Source organism: Oncorhynchus mykiss, chromosome 22 (genome assembly GCF_057628025.1).
Source record: "Oncorhynchus mykiss isolate SJ-2025 chromosome 22, ASM5762802v1, whole genome shotgun sequence".
NCBI lineage: Eukaryota > Metazoa > Chordata > Actinopteri > Salmoniformes > Salmonidae > Oncorhynchus > Oncorhynchus mykiss.
This window is the reverse complement of record NC_143043.1, coordinates 28853754-28869639: the sequence shown is the minus strand read 5'-3', so window position 1 is coordinate 28869639 and position 15886 is coordinate 28853754. Positions and strand designations below refer to the sequence as shown.

The window sequence follows — 15886 nt, the reverse complement described above, 5'->3', positions numbered from 1 at the left end:
TAGAATGGCAGAACATTTGCTTTAAAATGTTATTTCTGACGCCAATAGGGGGTCCTTTAAAATGTTATTTCTGACGCCAATAGGGGGTCCTTTAAAATGTTATTTCCCAGGGCCTGACACTTGATTAGTCCGACCATGCACTGCATAAGTCATAGTAAAACTGCTTGTATGCAAAAAAAATTAAACGTTGAACACCGTTCTATCTTAATGAACGCAACCCTGAATGATAATACTGCCCTTGGAAACGCACGCCAAGAGGGTGTAATGGAGCTGTGTTGTTTCTCGGGTTATTTGCTCCACAGATCAGATCTACGAACAGATAACACTGTCAAAGCGAATCTTACCTACTATTCTGGAGAAAGAATATCTGACCCTGTATCAGTGGTTAATGGGGCAATTTTGGCGGCTGCGCTGTGAATGTCCTCCAGCGGAGAGTCATGGTAGCGCAAGGTTTGCAGAAACCTCCTTTTCAGTTTACTGTGGTATGGCATTGGGCATAATGGAGACCAAACCAGTGATAACCTTTCTCAAAACCCTCCTCATCGTTTACTCCTTCGTATTTTGGGTAAGTTAACGTTACCCTAGATTTATCCATTCCCCAATGTAAGCCTTGGGGAGATAGTTGTCGTTGTAGATGCAGACATGTGCGGTCTACCCGTATAGAAAATAAATGCATGCCCTCTATGACGAACGGGGTAGCCTACCTTTATTTTTCTATATGGATGATTCATTCGAGGGTGGACGTTCGTCTTTATAGGACTTCTTGCTACCGTACATGTAATGCTATAAATGTGTTTCAGCTGTGCCTTTTGTGACGATGACTTATCGGGTAATGTTTACAACCACACGCTTGGCGAAATGCGACATCCTCAGCTGTCCAACCCAGCTGTAGGCTTATTGCGCACATTGTCACCGACTCCAGCTCGCGAAATGTTGCTCTCTATTTCGAAGTTGTCAGTATGACCGCAATACATATGCATGGCATATGTGTAGAATATAGAGCGCAGCAGCTTCTCTGTGGTGACAGAGATAGGCAGAGGTTATCAGTCGAGGCTGTTGATGCAGGCAAATCAGCAGCCACTCATGTAACGGTTTCTGTCTGGTCCATCATTTGGTGCGTAGCTAACATGGAAGTCACCCCGTCAATGCCAAGGCTACAGTATGCATATGCTCTCGTCATTGGTCATTATACCAGCATACAACGTTTTGTCATTGATTTAGACTAACCATACTGGATATGTGGCACTATATAGCCCCAACATGGATGTGCACCTGACTTTGTAAACATAGCCTACAGCCCATTTGAAATGATTTGTCTGCATCCTGTTAAGTTGTATGTTTTGATCATAGCCCCCCTATTAATTTAATAGGGTCTCTATGTTATAAACCTTCAAAGGTCCAGAATGATGTGATAATGGCAGCCATTTTGGTCAGGGATAAATCCAAACCAGTCTAATTGGAAAGAATGGCCGTATAGGCATAGGTCAGGGGTATTCAACTCTTACCCATTGAGGTCCAGAGCATGCTGGTTTTCTTTTCTACCTGATAATTAATTGTGCCCACCTAGTGTCCCAGGTCTAAATCATTCCCTGATTAGAGGGGAATAAAAAATGCAGTGGAACTGGCATTGAGGTCCAGAGTTGAGGTAATGCATTTCTTGCTTTTACTTATGCTGGAAAATTAAAGTAATTCATGTGATATTAAAAAATTGTGTAATAGAAATACTGTCACTGCAAAATATTGTCATATAATAAATACAGTTTATACTGGTTTCATAAAACAGAAAATATGTATAAATAGCCTTTAAAATATATGTAAACTTAATAGACCATAAATGTCTACATTTGTTGTTTTCTTCCAAAGCTGGTGTAACCGATGTGAAATGGCTAGCTAGTTAGCGGTGGTCCGCGCTAATAGCGTTTCAATCGATACGTCACTCGCTCTGAGGCCTTGAAGTAGTTGTTCACCTTGCTCTGCAAGGGCCGCGGCTTTTGTGGCGCGATGGGTAACGATGCTTCGAGGGTCATACCATAGCATGTATTTCTTGAGCCAACTCCTGTGTCTATTAGGCTACATGATAAACAGTAGCCTACAGATGGGCATCAAGTTGGATGGGTAACTGGGTAACACATAAGCAATCCCTCTACAGTCAAACCAAAAGTAAACAAACTCAGTGTGTATTTGCAGCTCTTATCCTGAGAGATATCTTTGTTAGACAAGGATAGAGTGATGCTCCTTCTACACCTTGGAATGGGCTGAAATGGGCTGAGCTCAAAGGGGTGGGTGTCCACACCTTGGAATGGGCTGAGGTCAAAGGGCTGGGTGTCTACACCTTGGAATGGGCTGAGGTCAGAGGGGTGGGTGTCTACACCTTGGAATGGGCTGAGGTCAGAGGGGTGGGTGTCTACACCTTGGAATGGGCTGAGGTCAAAGGGGTGGGTATCTACACTTTGGAATGGGCTGAAATGGGCTGAGGTCAAAGGATTGGGTGTCTACACCTTGGAATGGGCTGAGACCAGAGGGGTGGGTGTCTACACCTTGGAATGGGCTGAGGTCAGAGGGGTGGGTGTCTACACCTTGGTATGGGCTGAGGTCAAAGGGCTGGGTGTCTACACCTTGGAATGGGCTGAGGTCAGAGGGGTGGGTGTCTACACCTTGGAATGGGCTGAGATCAGAGGGGTGGGTGTCTACATCTTGGACTGGGCTGAGGTCAAAGGGCTGGGTGTCTACACCTTGGAATGGGCTGAGGTCAGAGGGGTGGGTGTCTACACCTTGGAATGGGCTGAGATCAGAGGGGTGGGTGTCTACATCTTGGACTGGGCTGAGGTCAAAGGGCTGGGTGTCTACACCTTGGACTGGGCTGAGGTCAGAGGGGTGGGTGTCTACACCTTGGACTGGGCTGAGATCAGAGGGGTGGGTGTCTACACCTTGGACTGGGCTGAGGTCAAAGGGGTGGGTGTTGGTGGTGGTTTGAAATTCTTCAGATAGTTTGGTTCCTGAGTTTCACTGTCGTCAGCTTGTCATGACAGCTAATGTCTTCCGGCGAGTGCTTCAGACTCTAGTTCACACGCTATGGTCTCCAGTAGTGCAGTTGGCAGACTTGGGGTATGTGAGACACTGGCATGTTTTAATATTAAAAATAGACCTCCCCCACTCCCCGAGGAGACTGGTGGGAGGAGCTACATGAGGACAGGCTCACTGTAATGGCTGGAATGGAATAAATGGAACGTAGTCAAACAGGTGGTTTGATACCATTCCATTCCAGCCATTACAATGAGCCTGTCCTCCTATAGCTCCTCCCACCAACCTCCTCTGATTTCAATGTCTAGTTTTGATGTACATTTGGTTGAGTGTTCAACTAATGTGAATTATGCGTGAAATCAACAAAAAATGTCACCATGTCATTGGAATGACATTAAAAGTTGGGTGAAAAAAAGTGAAATTCCCTTAGGTTGATGAGTTTTTGCAAATCCAATCAGTTTTCCACGTTGATTCAAGGCCATCACATTTTATTTTTTGTTGTTTTTGAAATACCATGGAAACAACGTCGATTCAACCAGTTTTAACCAAGTGGGCCATATTTTCTCTTTTGGGGACTGGGGGGAAAGAGGTCATTCATGTTGTCATGGCTGCTGGGTTCTGAGTAATCTCCCAGATTGCATTGGACTTTATTAGTTAGATGTTGCCTCGTTACCTGTGATACAGGGTCCAAAGTTTTCTTCATAACCCTAATGGTTCAGATTGTTAGAGTCATCCGATCCTAGATCTAGGACTAAGGGCAACCTCTACAATGGTCGATTGCATCACAACAACAACATCATCACTTCCTCCAGCCCTAGCCTGGGTTCTGTTTTCAACATATGACATCAGCTGTATTGCATGCAGACAAACACACTGTCTAGTCTATCTTCTGGCCTGACTATCAATGTAATAGGGGCTCCCGAGTGGCGCAACAGTCTAAGGCACTGCGTCTCAGTTCTAGAGGCGTCACTACAGACACCCTGGTTTGAATCTAGGCTGTATCGCAACCAGCTGTGATGGGAGTCCCATAGGGCGGCACACAATTGGCCCAGCGTCGTCCAGGTTTGGCCAGTGTAAGCCGTCATTGTAAATAAGAATTTGTTCTTAACTGACTTGCCTAGTTAAATAAAAAACATAGATGCAATGATTTTTATAATACAAAGACAAGATAGATAGATTGATAGACATTGATCAATCAGTAGAGGGATAAGTATACTGGTACAACGACAAAGAAATCATAACAAAATGGCAATAACACACTCCTTAACACGCAGAACTCACCTCTCAGGGCCATTGGACAAGGCCATACACCTCACCGCAGAACAGCTGGCATGAACATGTGACTATTAGTGTGGGAAATTGGCTTGTGCGCTTATCTTATGTATGTGCACCCACTTATAACTTGTGAGTAAGATATTATCATTTCTCACAAAGTCCCAAAAGATTTTGAAAAAAAAAAAAAAAATTCTTGAATCCCTTGGTAAACGGAATTTACATAATAGTTAGCCTACCTGATAACTACTTTTTGTTTTATGTTTATAGAAATGTGCAAGCGATTCTTGTTAAATAAGATGAATATCAGCGATAATAGAACAGTAGAATAAACCATTATCAAGGCAGTATTCTTATAATGATGGCAGATAGTCCTGTCTATCCTGAATGGTCATTAAGTACAAGCTCACACAGGCCACGAGGTGGAGCATCATTGATTCTCTGCTAAGTTCGCTACGCACATTGAAACCGCAAGACTTTCAACAGTGATACATGTAGGAGCATTGCCATTATACTGTGTACATTATGTAGTACCAGCTATACAGTACAGAGGGGGATCTGAGCTTGAATCATTAATGCCGTGTTTGTGTTTCCACTCATTACTAAAATGAGCCCTTTGGTCTGTGTTGGTGTCATTACTTATGAATGGTTGAGAAATAAACATATTCAGAGATAATAGGGACATTTTATTGATTTAGGTCTGTGGTGGTGCTTTGATAAAAAGTCAAGTTTTATCATTTTGTGGTTTTTAAGGGATTGTAGTGCCTCAGTCTTTTCATTTGTGAAAAACAGTCCAGGTTTCGAGGGCAGTTAGTACATTTAGACTTATGGAGAGGGAGGGGGTTTGCCACCTGCTGTTCATACAAGGTTAGAATGACAAAGAGAGGAGGAGAGGGAGCTTTTTTGTATGTTTTGGCTGAGTTCTGCTTGGATACTGCAGCACCTCAGAGATGGATGTCTGTTACCATGGATACAATTTAACTCTGGCCCTGCCAGCCAAACGGTCCCTGTCCTTGACACCTCTCCTAGTGTTCTTCCATTCCAAACGGTTGCACATGTTTGTCCCAGCCCAGCACTAACAAACCTGATGCAACTAATCAAGGCCTTGTTAACTAGTCCTATGATGTGCAGACGTTTGCTACAGTCGAGCACTGCACCTCATTCAGGTAATGATAATACATTTAGACCACAATTGGGCCTGACACCTGCCAGTAAAACTATATGTCACATTGTTTGTGTGCCTGTGTGGTTCTGCTTATGTGGATGTGTGTGCAGGCCTGCTATGTGGCAGTATGACAGCCGGCAGGAGAGAGGGACCTCGTGGTGGGGGGTAGGGGGCTGATGATGAGTTGGCAACAGGCTTTTCTAGTTCGGTGGCATTAACAGATCGGCACCCCTTCTGTACCCCGTCCCAAAAAGCAGCTGCCCCCCAGCTGGGACACGGGCATTTAGCTGGCCCACACAACACACTCCTTTATGAGTGGCCTTCATTAGAAATGCTAAGAGCAGTGCCACAGGAGGAAGCGGCTCGCTCTGGATCAAAGGGGCCTTTTGATTCGCTCCCTCTTTGCGTGTGTGCGCGTGTGTGTATGTGTGTTCCACAGAAAAACTATCAACATATCCCTTCAACCTCCCCCCATTCCTTCCCTCTCTCTGTCTCTCTCTCTTTCTCTGCACTCCCCTCTCTGTTATGACACCTAGAAACAACTGCTATTTGCTCCTTGGTCAGAGAGGACAAGCTGAAAGGTTGATCTAGTTATCACTTATGTAAGGGATAAATAACAAGGGGCTATGCGTTCTGTGTAAAATAATGAATGACGTGTGGAAGGTGTGTTCCACAACGCATTAGCGGAGTGAAACACACCTTCCACCGAGTTGTATTATTTTCCAGAGAACGCATAGAGCCCCAAGTTGATTATGCCTTTTATAGCATGGCTATAATTTACTAAATAGCTATAATTTACTAAATAGCTATAATTGACTAAATAGCTACAGTAGTTGCCGTGGTAACCAAACAGACTTGCTAGTTTAGCTAACCGAACCATGAGTCCTAGCTTGCTATTATGAAAATTGAATTCAACACTACCCATACTGTTTTCAATTTGACTTTTGCTTTCAAAAGCAGCTCAAACAAAACATGTAAAAAAATAACCATAGCCATTGAATTCTACCGTGTTGTAGGGAAATAATGCACGCTTTAGAATGCCCTTCAAACCAATCAGAAAGGAGTATTCCATGGTATAATTAAGCAATAAGACCCTGGTATATGGCCAACATATAAGGGCTGTTCTTAGGCACGATGCAACGCGCCTTTAGCCGTGGTATATTGGCCATATACCACAAACCCCAGAAGTGCCTTATTGCTATTATAAACTGGTTACCAGCATAATTAGAGCAGTAAAAATAAATGTTTTGTCATACACATGGTCTGATATACCACCGCTGTCAGCCAATCAGCATTCATGACTCAAACCAGCCAGTTTATAACTACATTTAAACCTGCTATCAATTACACTCAAAAAAGATTATCTTAGATCTGTGTCCAGGGGAAACTTCATTGTCCCATACTGTGGAGAGGCAGAGGGTGGGTGGCTATGCATTGTTGAGCCATGGGGGGTGTTCTCTAGTCTTTGGTCTAAGCACGATCAGTAGCACCATCAGTAGCAGCACTGCACTCTGCTGGCTGAATAGTGTACCTCTGGATGTCAACATCTGTCTGGCATCTTCTCCCCTCTCCTCCTCTGTCTCCTCCATCTGCTCTCTCACCTCTTTCCACCCATCGCCATCACCCTTCGCTCATATATTTCCCCTTTACTACCTACCCTCTCTCTGTCCTCTCCCCTTTCACTCATCTCCTTTCCCGCTCTGTTTCTCTCTTTCTGTTCTTCAGATCACAGGAGCGATCCTCTTGGCAGTGGGAGTATGGGGGAAGTTTATGCTGGGCCCTTATATCTCTCTGATAGCTGAGAACACCACCAATGCTCCATACGTCCTCATCGGCACTGGGACTGTTATCATCGTCTTCGGCCTGTTCGGATGCTTCGCCACCTGCAGGGGGAGCCCATGGATGCTCAAACTGGTGAGGGGAGAGGGAGGAGAGGAGCATGCAGACAGACACACACACACACACTGGAGCTGGGAATCTGCAGCTGGGGTTGTGAAGCATTGTTTTGATACTGATTAACCCAGAGCAGTTAGAGAAACACAATGATAATTATCTACACTACCATTCAAAAGTTAAGGGTCACTTAGATATGTCCTTGTTTTTGAAAAGAAAAGATGTCCATTAAAATAACATCAATTTGTTCAGAAATACAGTGTAGACATTGTTAATGTTGTAAATTACTATTTTAGCTGGAAACGGCAGATTTTTTATGGAATATCTACATAGGCGTACAGAGGCTCATTATCAGCAACCATCCTGTGTTCTAATGGCATGTTGCGTTAGCTAATCCAAGTTTATCATTTTAAAAAGCTAATTGATCATTAGAAAACCCTTTTGCAATTGTTAGCACAGCTGAAAACTGTTGTTCTGATTAAAGAAGCAATAAAACTGGCCTTCTTTAGACTAGTTGAGTATCTGGAGTCCTCAACTGGTAGCTTCATTAACTAGTACCCACAAAACACCAGTCTCAACGTCAACAGTGAAGAGGTGACTCCGGGATGCTGGCCTTCTAAGCAGAGTTCCTCTGTCCAGTGTCTGTGTTCTTTTGTCTTAATCTTTTCTTTTTCTTGGCCAGTCTGAGAAATGGGTTTTTCTTTGCAACTCTGCCTAGAAGGCCAGCATCCCGGAGTCGCCTCTTCACTGTTGACATTGAGACGGGTGTTTTGCGGGTACAATTTAATGAAACTGCCAGTTGAGAACTTGTGAGGCATCTGTTTCTCAAACTAGACACTCTAATGTACTTGTCCTCTTGCTCAGTTGTGCACTGGGGCCTCCCACTCCTCTTTCTATTCTGGTTAGAGCCAGTTTGTGCTGTTCTGTGAAGGGAGTGGTGCACAGCGTTGTACGAGATCTTCAGTTTCTTGGCAATTACTCGCATGGAATAGCCTTCATTTCTCAGAACAAGAATAGACTGACGAGTTTTCAAAGAAAGTTCTTTGTTTCTGGCCATTTTGAGTCTGTAATCGAACCCACAAATGCTGATGCTCCAGATACTCAACTAGTCTAAAGAAGGCCAGTTTTATTGCTTCTTTAATCAGGATAACAGTTTTCAGCTGCGCTAACATAATTGCAAAAGGGTTTTCTAATGATCAATTAGTCTTTTAAAATTATAAACTTGGATTAGCTAAAACAATGTGACTTTGGAACACAGGAGTGATGGTTGTTGTTTCCAGCTACAATAGTAATTTACAACATTAACAATGTCTACACTGTATTTTAGATCAATTTGATGTTATTTTAATGGACAAAATGTTTTTGTGTGTGTGTGTGTGTGTGTGGATTCCCCACTCTCTACCCATCTCTCTCTATCTCTCTACAGTATGCAATGTTCTTGTCCCTGGTGTTCCTAGCTGAGTTGGTGGCTGGGATCTCTGGTTTTGTTTTTCGTCACGAGGTCAGTTTCTCTATTTGTAATACATTACCCACAGCCGCTTACCTGCCAATAGAAATAAGTCACATCACGTGTGTGTGTGCCCGCGTGTTTGTGCGTGTGTATCCACAGATAAAGGGAACCTTCCTGAGGACGTATACTGACGCGGTGTTGAACTATGATGCTGAGGATGAGAAGAGCCTGGTTGTGGACAACGTCCAAAGCAGCGTGAGTTACAACAACAACAAAACTACTATTCTAACAACAACACACAATTCAATCACATCTCTGTCTGTGTGTCTCTCTCCAGCTGCGTTGCTGTGGGGTGTACAACTACACCAGCTGGTTGGGCAGTGTGTACTACCCTGCTAACGGCTTTCCCCTGAGCTGCTGCTCCAACTCCTCTGACTGCAACCCACAGGACCTCCGCAACACCACCATAAACCACACCAAAATCAACCAGCAGGTGTGTGTGTGTCTGTGTGTTTGTGTGTCTGTAACCCATCCACTGTGTTACAGACTAACCCGTCCCCTGTGTTTCAGGGCTGTTATGAACTGGTCACCTCCTTCCTCGAGATCAACATGGCCATCATTGCAGGAGTGACTTTTGGCATCGCCTTCTCACAGGTGAGATAGAGAGAATGCACTTGTGTGTTGATATGAGTGCTGTTTTTAAGGTGTACTATAATCTAAAGCAGTGTTTCCCAACTCCAACCCTCCAGTACCCCAACAGTACACATTTTATTGTAGCCCCGGACAATACAAATGTGTACTGCTGGGGGTATGTTGAAAAACACTGATCTAAAGTTATCTCTCTCTCTCCTTCTCAGTTGATTGGCATGTTGCTGGCATGTTGTCTGTCCAGGATCATTACAGCTAATCAGTATGAGATGGTGTAGCTGGGAGAGCAGGTTAGTGACTATTCTCTCACTTACACACACACGCACACACTATACACACACACTATAAACACATCTAAGAGCCTATGTGGTTGTTTTTTTTAGGGAGATGAAGAGGAGAGGGTGAACAGCATCTTGGTAGACTGGGACAGAAGATCCCCACAACACTAGCACATTGCATCACTAAACCCCCCCCCCCCCCCCCCTCTCTCACTTTCTCTCACTTTCTCTCACTTTCTCTCCCCTCTCCCCCTCTCTCTCTCACTTCCCCCCCCCCCTCTCTCTCTCTCATTATTGTAACTTATTGTAAAGAAACACCATTCCTTAATGCTACTGTGCCATGAGCTTCTCTCAGTACCTTAAACTCCTCCACTGAATGACTCTGCTGGTAAAAGTTGCAAGTAAGCACTGATCTAGGATCAGCTTACCCTCCCCAACACAAGATTGACCTTGGACCAGCATCTAGGGGCAACGTCCTCCTACTCCATATGAGCTTAGCAGTCTCTGACACTGTGGAGAAGTTTCCCTGAGGCACAGGTCTAGGATCAGCTCACCCCACCCTTGATGCTAACTTTAACCATTAAGATAATGAATGAATATCTGACCCTGCATTAGTGCTCATCATCCTCATCATCCTTCTCCTTAGTAGTCTTTGACCCCTGTGTCTCCTTGTCCTCTCACACTTCCCCCTTGTGGTCTGGCATGCTCCATATAGGCCCTAGCATCTCCAAAGCGATGCACATATTTGAATAGACATTACATTATTAACCCACATAAATATATACAGTAGCCGACATACTGTATTTTCATGATGTTCCTAATCACTGTAAATACCTAAACTTCAGACATTTAGAGAAGATATGTTGATGAAACATTGAGAGAGCATTTAGAGCTAACTTTAGCCTTTCATTTGCATCTTTGTTTTTTTGCTGCTACATGGATGATATCTGACTATTGTGTCCATATCTATGGCATTAGATAACAATGAACTGTGCAATTGATTTGGTCTGTGGATGTGTAAACGTGGCTTACTCTGGCTGGTGGGAGGAGCTATAGGAGGACTGGCTCATTGTAATGGCTGGAGTGCAGTTAAACGTGGCTTACTCTGGCTGGTGGGAGGAGCTATAGGAGGACTGGCTCATTGTAATGGCTGGAGTGCAGTTAAACGTGGCTTACTCTGGCTGGTGGGAGGAGCTATAGGAGGACTGGCTCATTGTAATGGCTGGAGTGGAGTTAAACGTGGCTTACTCTGGCTGGTGGGAGGAGCTATAGGAGGACTGGCTCATTGTAATGGCTGGAGTGGAGTTAAACGTGGCTTATTCTGGCTGGTGGGAGGAGCTATAGGAGGACTGGCTCATTGTAATGGCTGGAGTGGAGTTAAACGTGGCTTACTCTGGCTGGTGGGAGGAGCTATAGGAGGACTGGCTCATTGTAATGGCTGGAGTGGAGTTAAACGTGGCTTACTCTGGCTGGTGGGAGGAGCTATAGGAGGACTGGCTCATTGTAATGGCTGGAGTGGAGTTAAACGTGGCTTACTCTGGCTGGTGGGAGGAGCTATAGGAGGACTGGCTCATTGTAATGGCTGGAGTGGAGTTAAACGTGGCTTACTCTGGCTGGTGTGAGGAGCAATAGGAGGACTGGCTCATTGTAATGGCTGGAGTGGAGTTAAACGTGGCTTACTCTGGCTGGTGGGAGGAGCTATAGGAGGACTGGCTCATTGTAATGGCTGGAGTGCAGTTAAACGTGGCTTACTCTGGCTGGTGGGAGGAGCTATAGGAGGACTGGCTCATTGTAATGGCTGGAGTGGAGTTAAACGTGGCTTACTCTGGCTGGTGGGAGGAGCTATAGGAGGACTGGCTCATTGTAATGGCTGGAGTGGAGTTAAACGTGGTTTCATATGTTTGATACGTTCCATTTATTCCATTCCTATAGCTCCTCCCACTTACCACCTCTGTCTTACGCGCTCCTAGGTTATTTATCATTTATTATATTAACGCATCATGATGTGTGTGTGCCGACTTTGGTCTGGAACACTGTGCTGTTTGGATTTATTTGTATGTTCTTGTAATATTTGTGTGTTTTAGTTTTGTCTGATTCTGATAAATAGTATTATTTATTGATTTTATCGATGTTACGTGTTTTTGTGCCACATGTTGAGATATATAGACCTATGTTTACATTTTGCTTAATTTATGTATTGTTGACATTTCATTTTTTTGTATGTTTTTTTGTATGTCTGCCTTACGATTGTGTATCTTTGTGCACGTTTGTGTGTGAGTGAGTGAGAAAGAGTAGAAGTGGAATCCCGACATGAGTGTTCAACCGGGAATAGGGTATCGTTTGAGATACAGTCAATGCTCATATAGATGTACGGCTCAGGTCAATGACATGATTTCAACGCTCCGACTGGGGCCTCTTATGGTGTTGTGTGTGTATGTATGTCCATGTCTTAGAGTCATGACAGAGGCAGCTGGGACCTCTGTGCTATAGACGGGCTCGCTGACAACGTCATGAAAACATTGCGTGTGCTTGAAAGGGGCAGAAGCTGTGTGTTGTTATGCTTCTGGATGGCCAGATAGCTAGCAAAACTGACGTGTATGGAATCATAAGTGGCTCGTACTTGCTCTTGTACTTGTCTTGTTTTGAGGTGTTTTGACTTATGCCACGTCACATCTATGCTATTATGGCAAAGATTTGCGAGCTAGCTAGCTAACCAACAACTGTAACAATGTATTTGAGTGCTCATTGTGCAATTTTATTTATGTTTTCAGTAAACATTGGAGACAAAATATAGTTTACCTGTTATCAACAATCCAAGCCAACCCTGTATGTTTTGCCCCATTAGTTGTACATGGTTTGGTTTTGTTGCTAAACAACCAACCCGTCTACACAAGGGATCTCAGCCCTGGTTCTGGGTCTCCCATGTATGCTGTTTTCACTAATGACTCAGATTTACATTTTCTGGGTTATTAAAATCTCAACTATTTTGCATGAAATCTTTTTATGGAAGGGATTACTGGTATGTACATAGAAATTGCATGGTAAAATGGTAAATATACAATAATACCTATGGATCATTTATTTGTTTCATTGATACTAAATTAGAGCACCATTCCATATACCAGGTAAACAACCGGTAGCTGAACCTTTAAATAAAATGCCACCAAGAACTCCCAGTGTATTGAAATTAAATTTCCTTCCCTAAAATGGATGGATGATGTGAAATCCCGTGAACAGGTTGGCTCCCCAGTTTCTCCACCTCCAGCAGAGTAGAAAGCCAGTTTACTGTTATTAAGTAGATCACTAAATCCTACCAAACTAACAAAACAAATGTGTAAAAGTGACCAGTCAATAAATATTGTAATCCAAAGTTGCAGCGTTAACGAAAAGCTAAAACATTGTTTTGTAGCCAACCTTTTTAAACAACTCAGCACCAGCTATTATACATATCCTGTTTAAAAAAAGATGTATCCATTTTTTGGTCAAACATTTTGTTGTTGTTTGTTGTTGGCTTTACCTAGCCCAGATAAGTTCCCAACCTCATAACTAGCTACCAAGAAGTCGTTTCAGGCTATCAATCAAGTTAGAGTAGCTAGCTTGTCTAACTAACTTAGCTGGCATGCATGCTGAAAAGGCTGGTAGATTTTAGAAAAGCAAGCAATTACTAAATGTACTGAATAAGACACATTCCTTTCCATCTTTTACTCAGATTTTTGCAGAGATGCAGAGAAGAACATTCAGATTTTTGCAGAGATGCAGAGAAGAACATTTGTTATTTAAAACAAAAAGACACCAGTCATGATTATACAGACAGCTCAAGAGGTTTGCTTAGATATTTTGAAAAATACAAATATTTTTTGACATAATGATTATGGCTCTAGATTGCAGGAAAAAGCTGTTTTCAGGTGGTTGAAAAATGCAAAATGATCCATCTTCCCATCACTCCAGACCACCCCCCCCCCCCAGCCATCCTTATGTAATTTGTGCCCACTCTGATTTTTGGGGTGCATGACACCCCTGCATGCCAATACAGTGTGTTCAGTTGTTGATATTGTAACCATCAGTGAAAACTGTATTAATAAATTATCGTCATAACTTTACTGCTGAATCGCTGTGTCTCTAGTTCTTTTTGTGTTTGAAGTGAAGGGTGGTGTATTCTCTACACTCTTTCTCTCTCTTACTCCTTCTGTCCTCTTATTCTATCCTTGCCCTCTTATTTTTCACTTCCATTATCTCCCTGCAGCTCTCCCTCTTCCCACCTTTACCCTCTCTTCTTCCCTATCTCTAACCTTCTTCCTACCTCTCTCTTTCTCTGTGTTAAAGAACTCTGCCATAAGTCAAACTTTATTTGTCACGTGCCGAATACAACAAGTGTAGTAGACCTTACCGTGAAATTCTTACTTAACCAACACCGCAGTTCAAGAAGAGTTAAGAAAATATTTACCAACTAAAGTAAAAAATAATAAAAGTAACACAATAAAATAACAATAACGAGGCTATATACAGGGGGCACCAGTACCGAGTCAGTGTGTGGGGGTACAGGCTAGTTGAGGTAATTTGTACATGTAGGTGGTGGTGGGGGGGGTCAATGTAAATAGTCAGGTGGATTAATTGTTCAGCAGTCTTATGGTTTGGGCATAGAAGCTGTTAAGGAGCCTTTTGGTCCTAGCACTTCAGTTCCGCTCGCTGTGCGATAGCAGAGAAAACAGTCTATGACTTGCGTGACTGGAGTCTCTGACAATTTTATGGCCTTTCCTCTGACAAAGCCTATTATATAGGTCCTGGAAGGCAGGAAGCTTGGCCCCATGACTGCATGTACTACCCTCTCTAGCGTGTTAGTATGAAGCAAAAGCAGGAGAATTGAATAGTTAACAAGACAGGACGTCATTGCTCACTAGGACGTCATTGTTCAGTGCCACAACAAACACACGGATGCATTTCACCTCCTTCCTTATGCCCTGATTTTCTCACAGATCTGAAACCCTGGTTGGAGTTATTGCTACACAACAAAACAAGTCCTTTCTGGACTGCTAAGCCTATACAAGGGATGGGCAAAACTCCTCTTGAGTAAATCTATACAAGGGATGGGCAAAACTCCTCTTGAGTAAATCTATACAAGTGATGGCCAAAACTCCTCTTGAGTAAATCTATACAAGGGATGGCCAAAACTCCTCTTGAGTAAATCTATACAAGGGATGGGCAAAACTCATCTTGAGAGCTACTCAGAATGTGAAAAAGTCTTCAATGTTCCAGATAGAAATGGAATAAATAGAGCTGACACAATTCTCTATTCTACATGTCTTACTTTTCATTTTCACAAAGTGGCTAGGAAGACCAAAGAGAGGCTACTGACAAATAAAGTGAACAATAATGCTAGATGTTAAATTTCACTTCAATCCAGTTAACTGATTTGTCCCCAAGAATGCTTATATATTTTTATTACATTTTAAATGTGTTTTCCATTGTTTTTCAAACTACAAAAATAGCATAAATCACATGAACTACGTTACTTGACTCTTCAGACTGACCATTAAAAGATATTCAGTGTCACGTGCTTTGTGTGTGCAGGGCCGTCTCTAGCCATTTAGGGGCCCTTAGTGAGATTTGGTTGGGGGGCCCCCCACCCTTGCAGCAAAACATTTTAGTGCCCCCCCCTCTTGACAATGGAGAGAATTTTAAGTTTTAAAGTTAATTTCCTGCAATTTTACACATGTTGCCATGTGGCGTAGAGAAAATGTTAGCAGTTTTAAAGCAAGTTTTCTGCAATTCTACACATTTTGTCATGGGGCAGAGAGGGAACTTTGCAATTTCACAGCAAATTCTCCAGTGTTAAATCAACACTGACTGGCACTGGTCCAGTGCCTATACATGGGCCACACTTTTCATTGTTATATTAACACACTGCTTAGCGTAAAGCATTATTAGCATATTTCCCTTAGTGCCTTGCCTTTCGAGTGAATTGTAGAGTTACCACCCATGACTATATTTGTTAGTGACAGGGTTAGGGTTGTTGCATTCATACATTTTCAGTCCTGTTGTCTTCACCAAGTCAGATCATAAGTGAATATGTCATCATTAAAAATAAAAACATATAAACACATATCAAGTATTTATAAGGCCTTATTTTGAGGGCCTAGATTTACACTAATACAATGGCCT

At 43.0% G+C, this 15886-nt stretch overlaps 1 protein-coding gene across 3 annotated transcripts; it reads left to right on the top strand.

Annotated features, from left to right (window-relative positions):
* Positions 1 to 269: 269 nt before the first annotated feature.
* Positions 270 to 13835, top strand: LOC110502021 (tetraspanin-7). 3 transcript variants are annotated; one of them, XM_090215795.1, is made up of 9 exons: positions 381 to 565; positions 7184 to 7372; positions 8778 to 8852; positions 8961 to 9056; positions 9139 to 9294; positions 9372 to 9455; positions 9659 to 9739; positions 9833 to 9865; positions 13437 to 13835. In XM_090215795.1, the coding sequence occupies exons 1-7, from the start codon at positions 389 to 391 to the stop codon at positions 9725 to 9727; spliced, it is 846 nt and encodes a 281-aa protein (XP_090071921.1). In that variant the 5' UTR covers positions 381 to 388; the 3' UTR covers positions 9728 to 9739; positions 9833 to 9865; positions 13437 to 13835. The 3 variants fall into 3 exon arrangements, with proteins under 3 accessions (XP_090071922.1, XP_090071921.1, XP_021435602.2); XM_090215796.1 differs by lacking the exon at positions 9833 to 9865 and having other exon boundaries at positions 270 to 565; XM_021579927.3 differs by having other exon boundaries at positions 9833 to 13835.
* The last annotated feature ends 2051 nt before the right edge of the window (positions 13836 to 15886 follow it).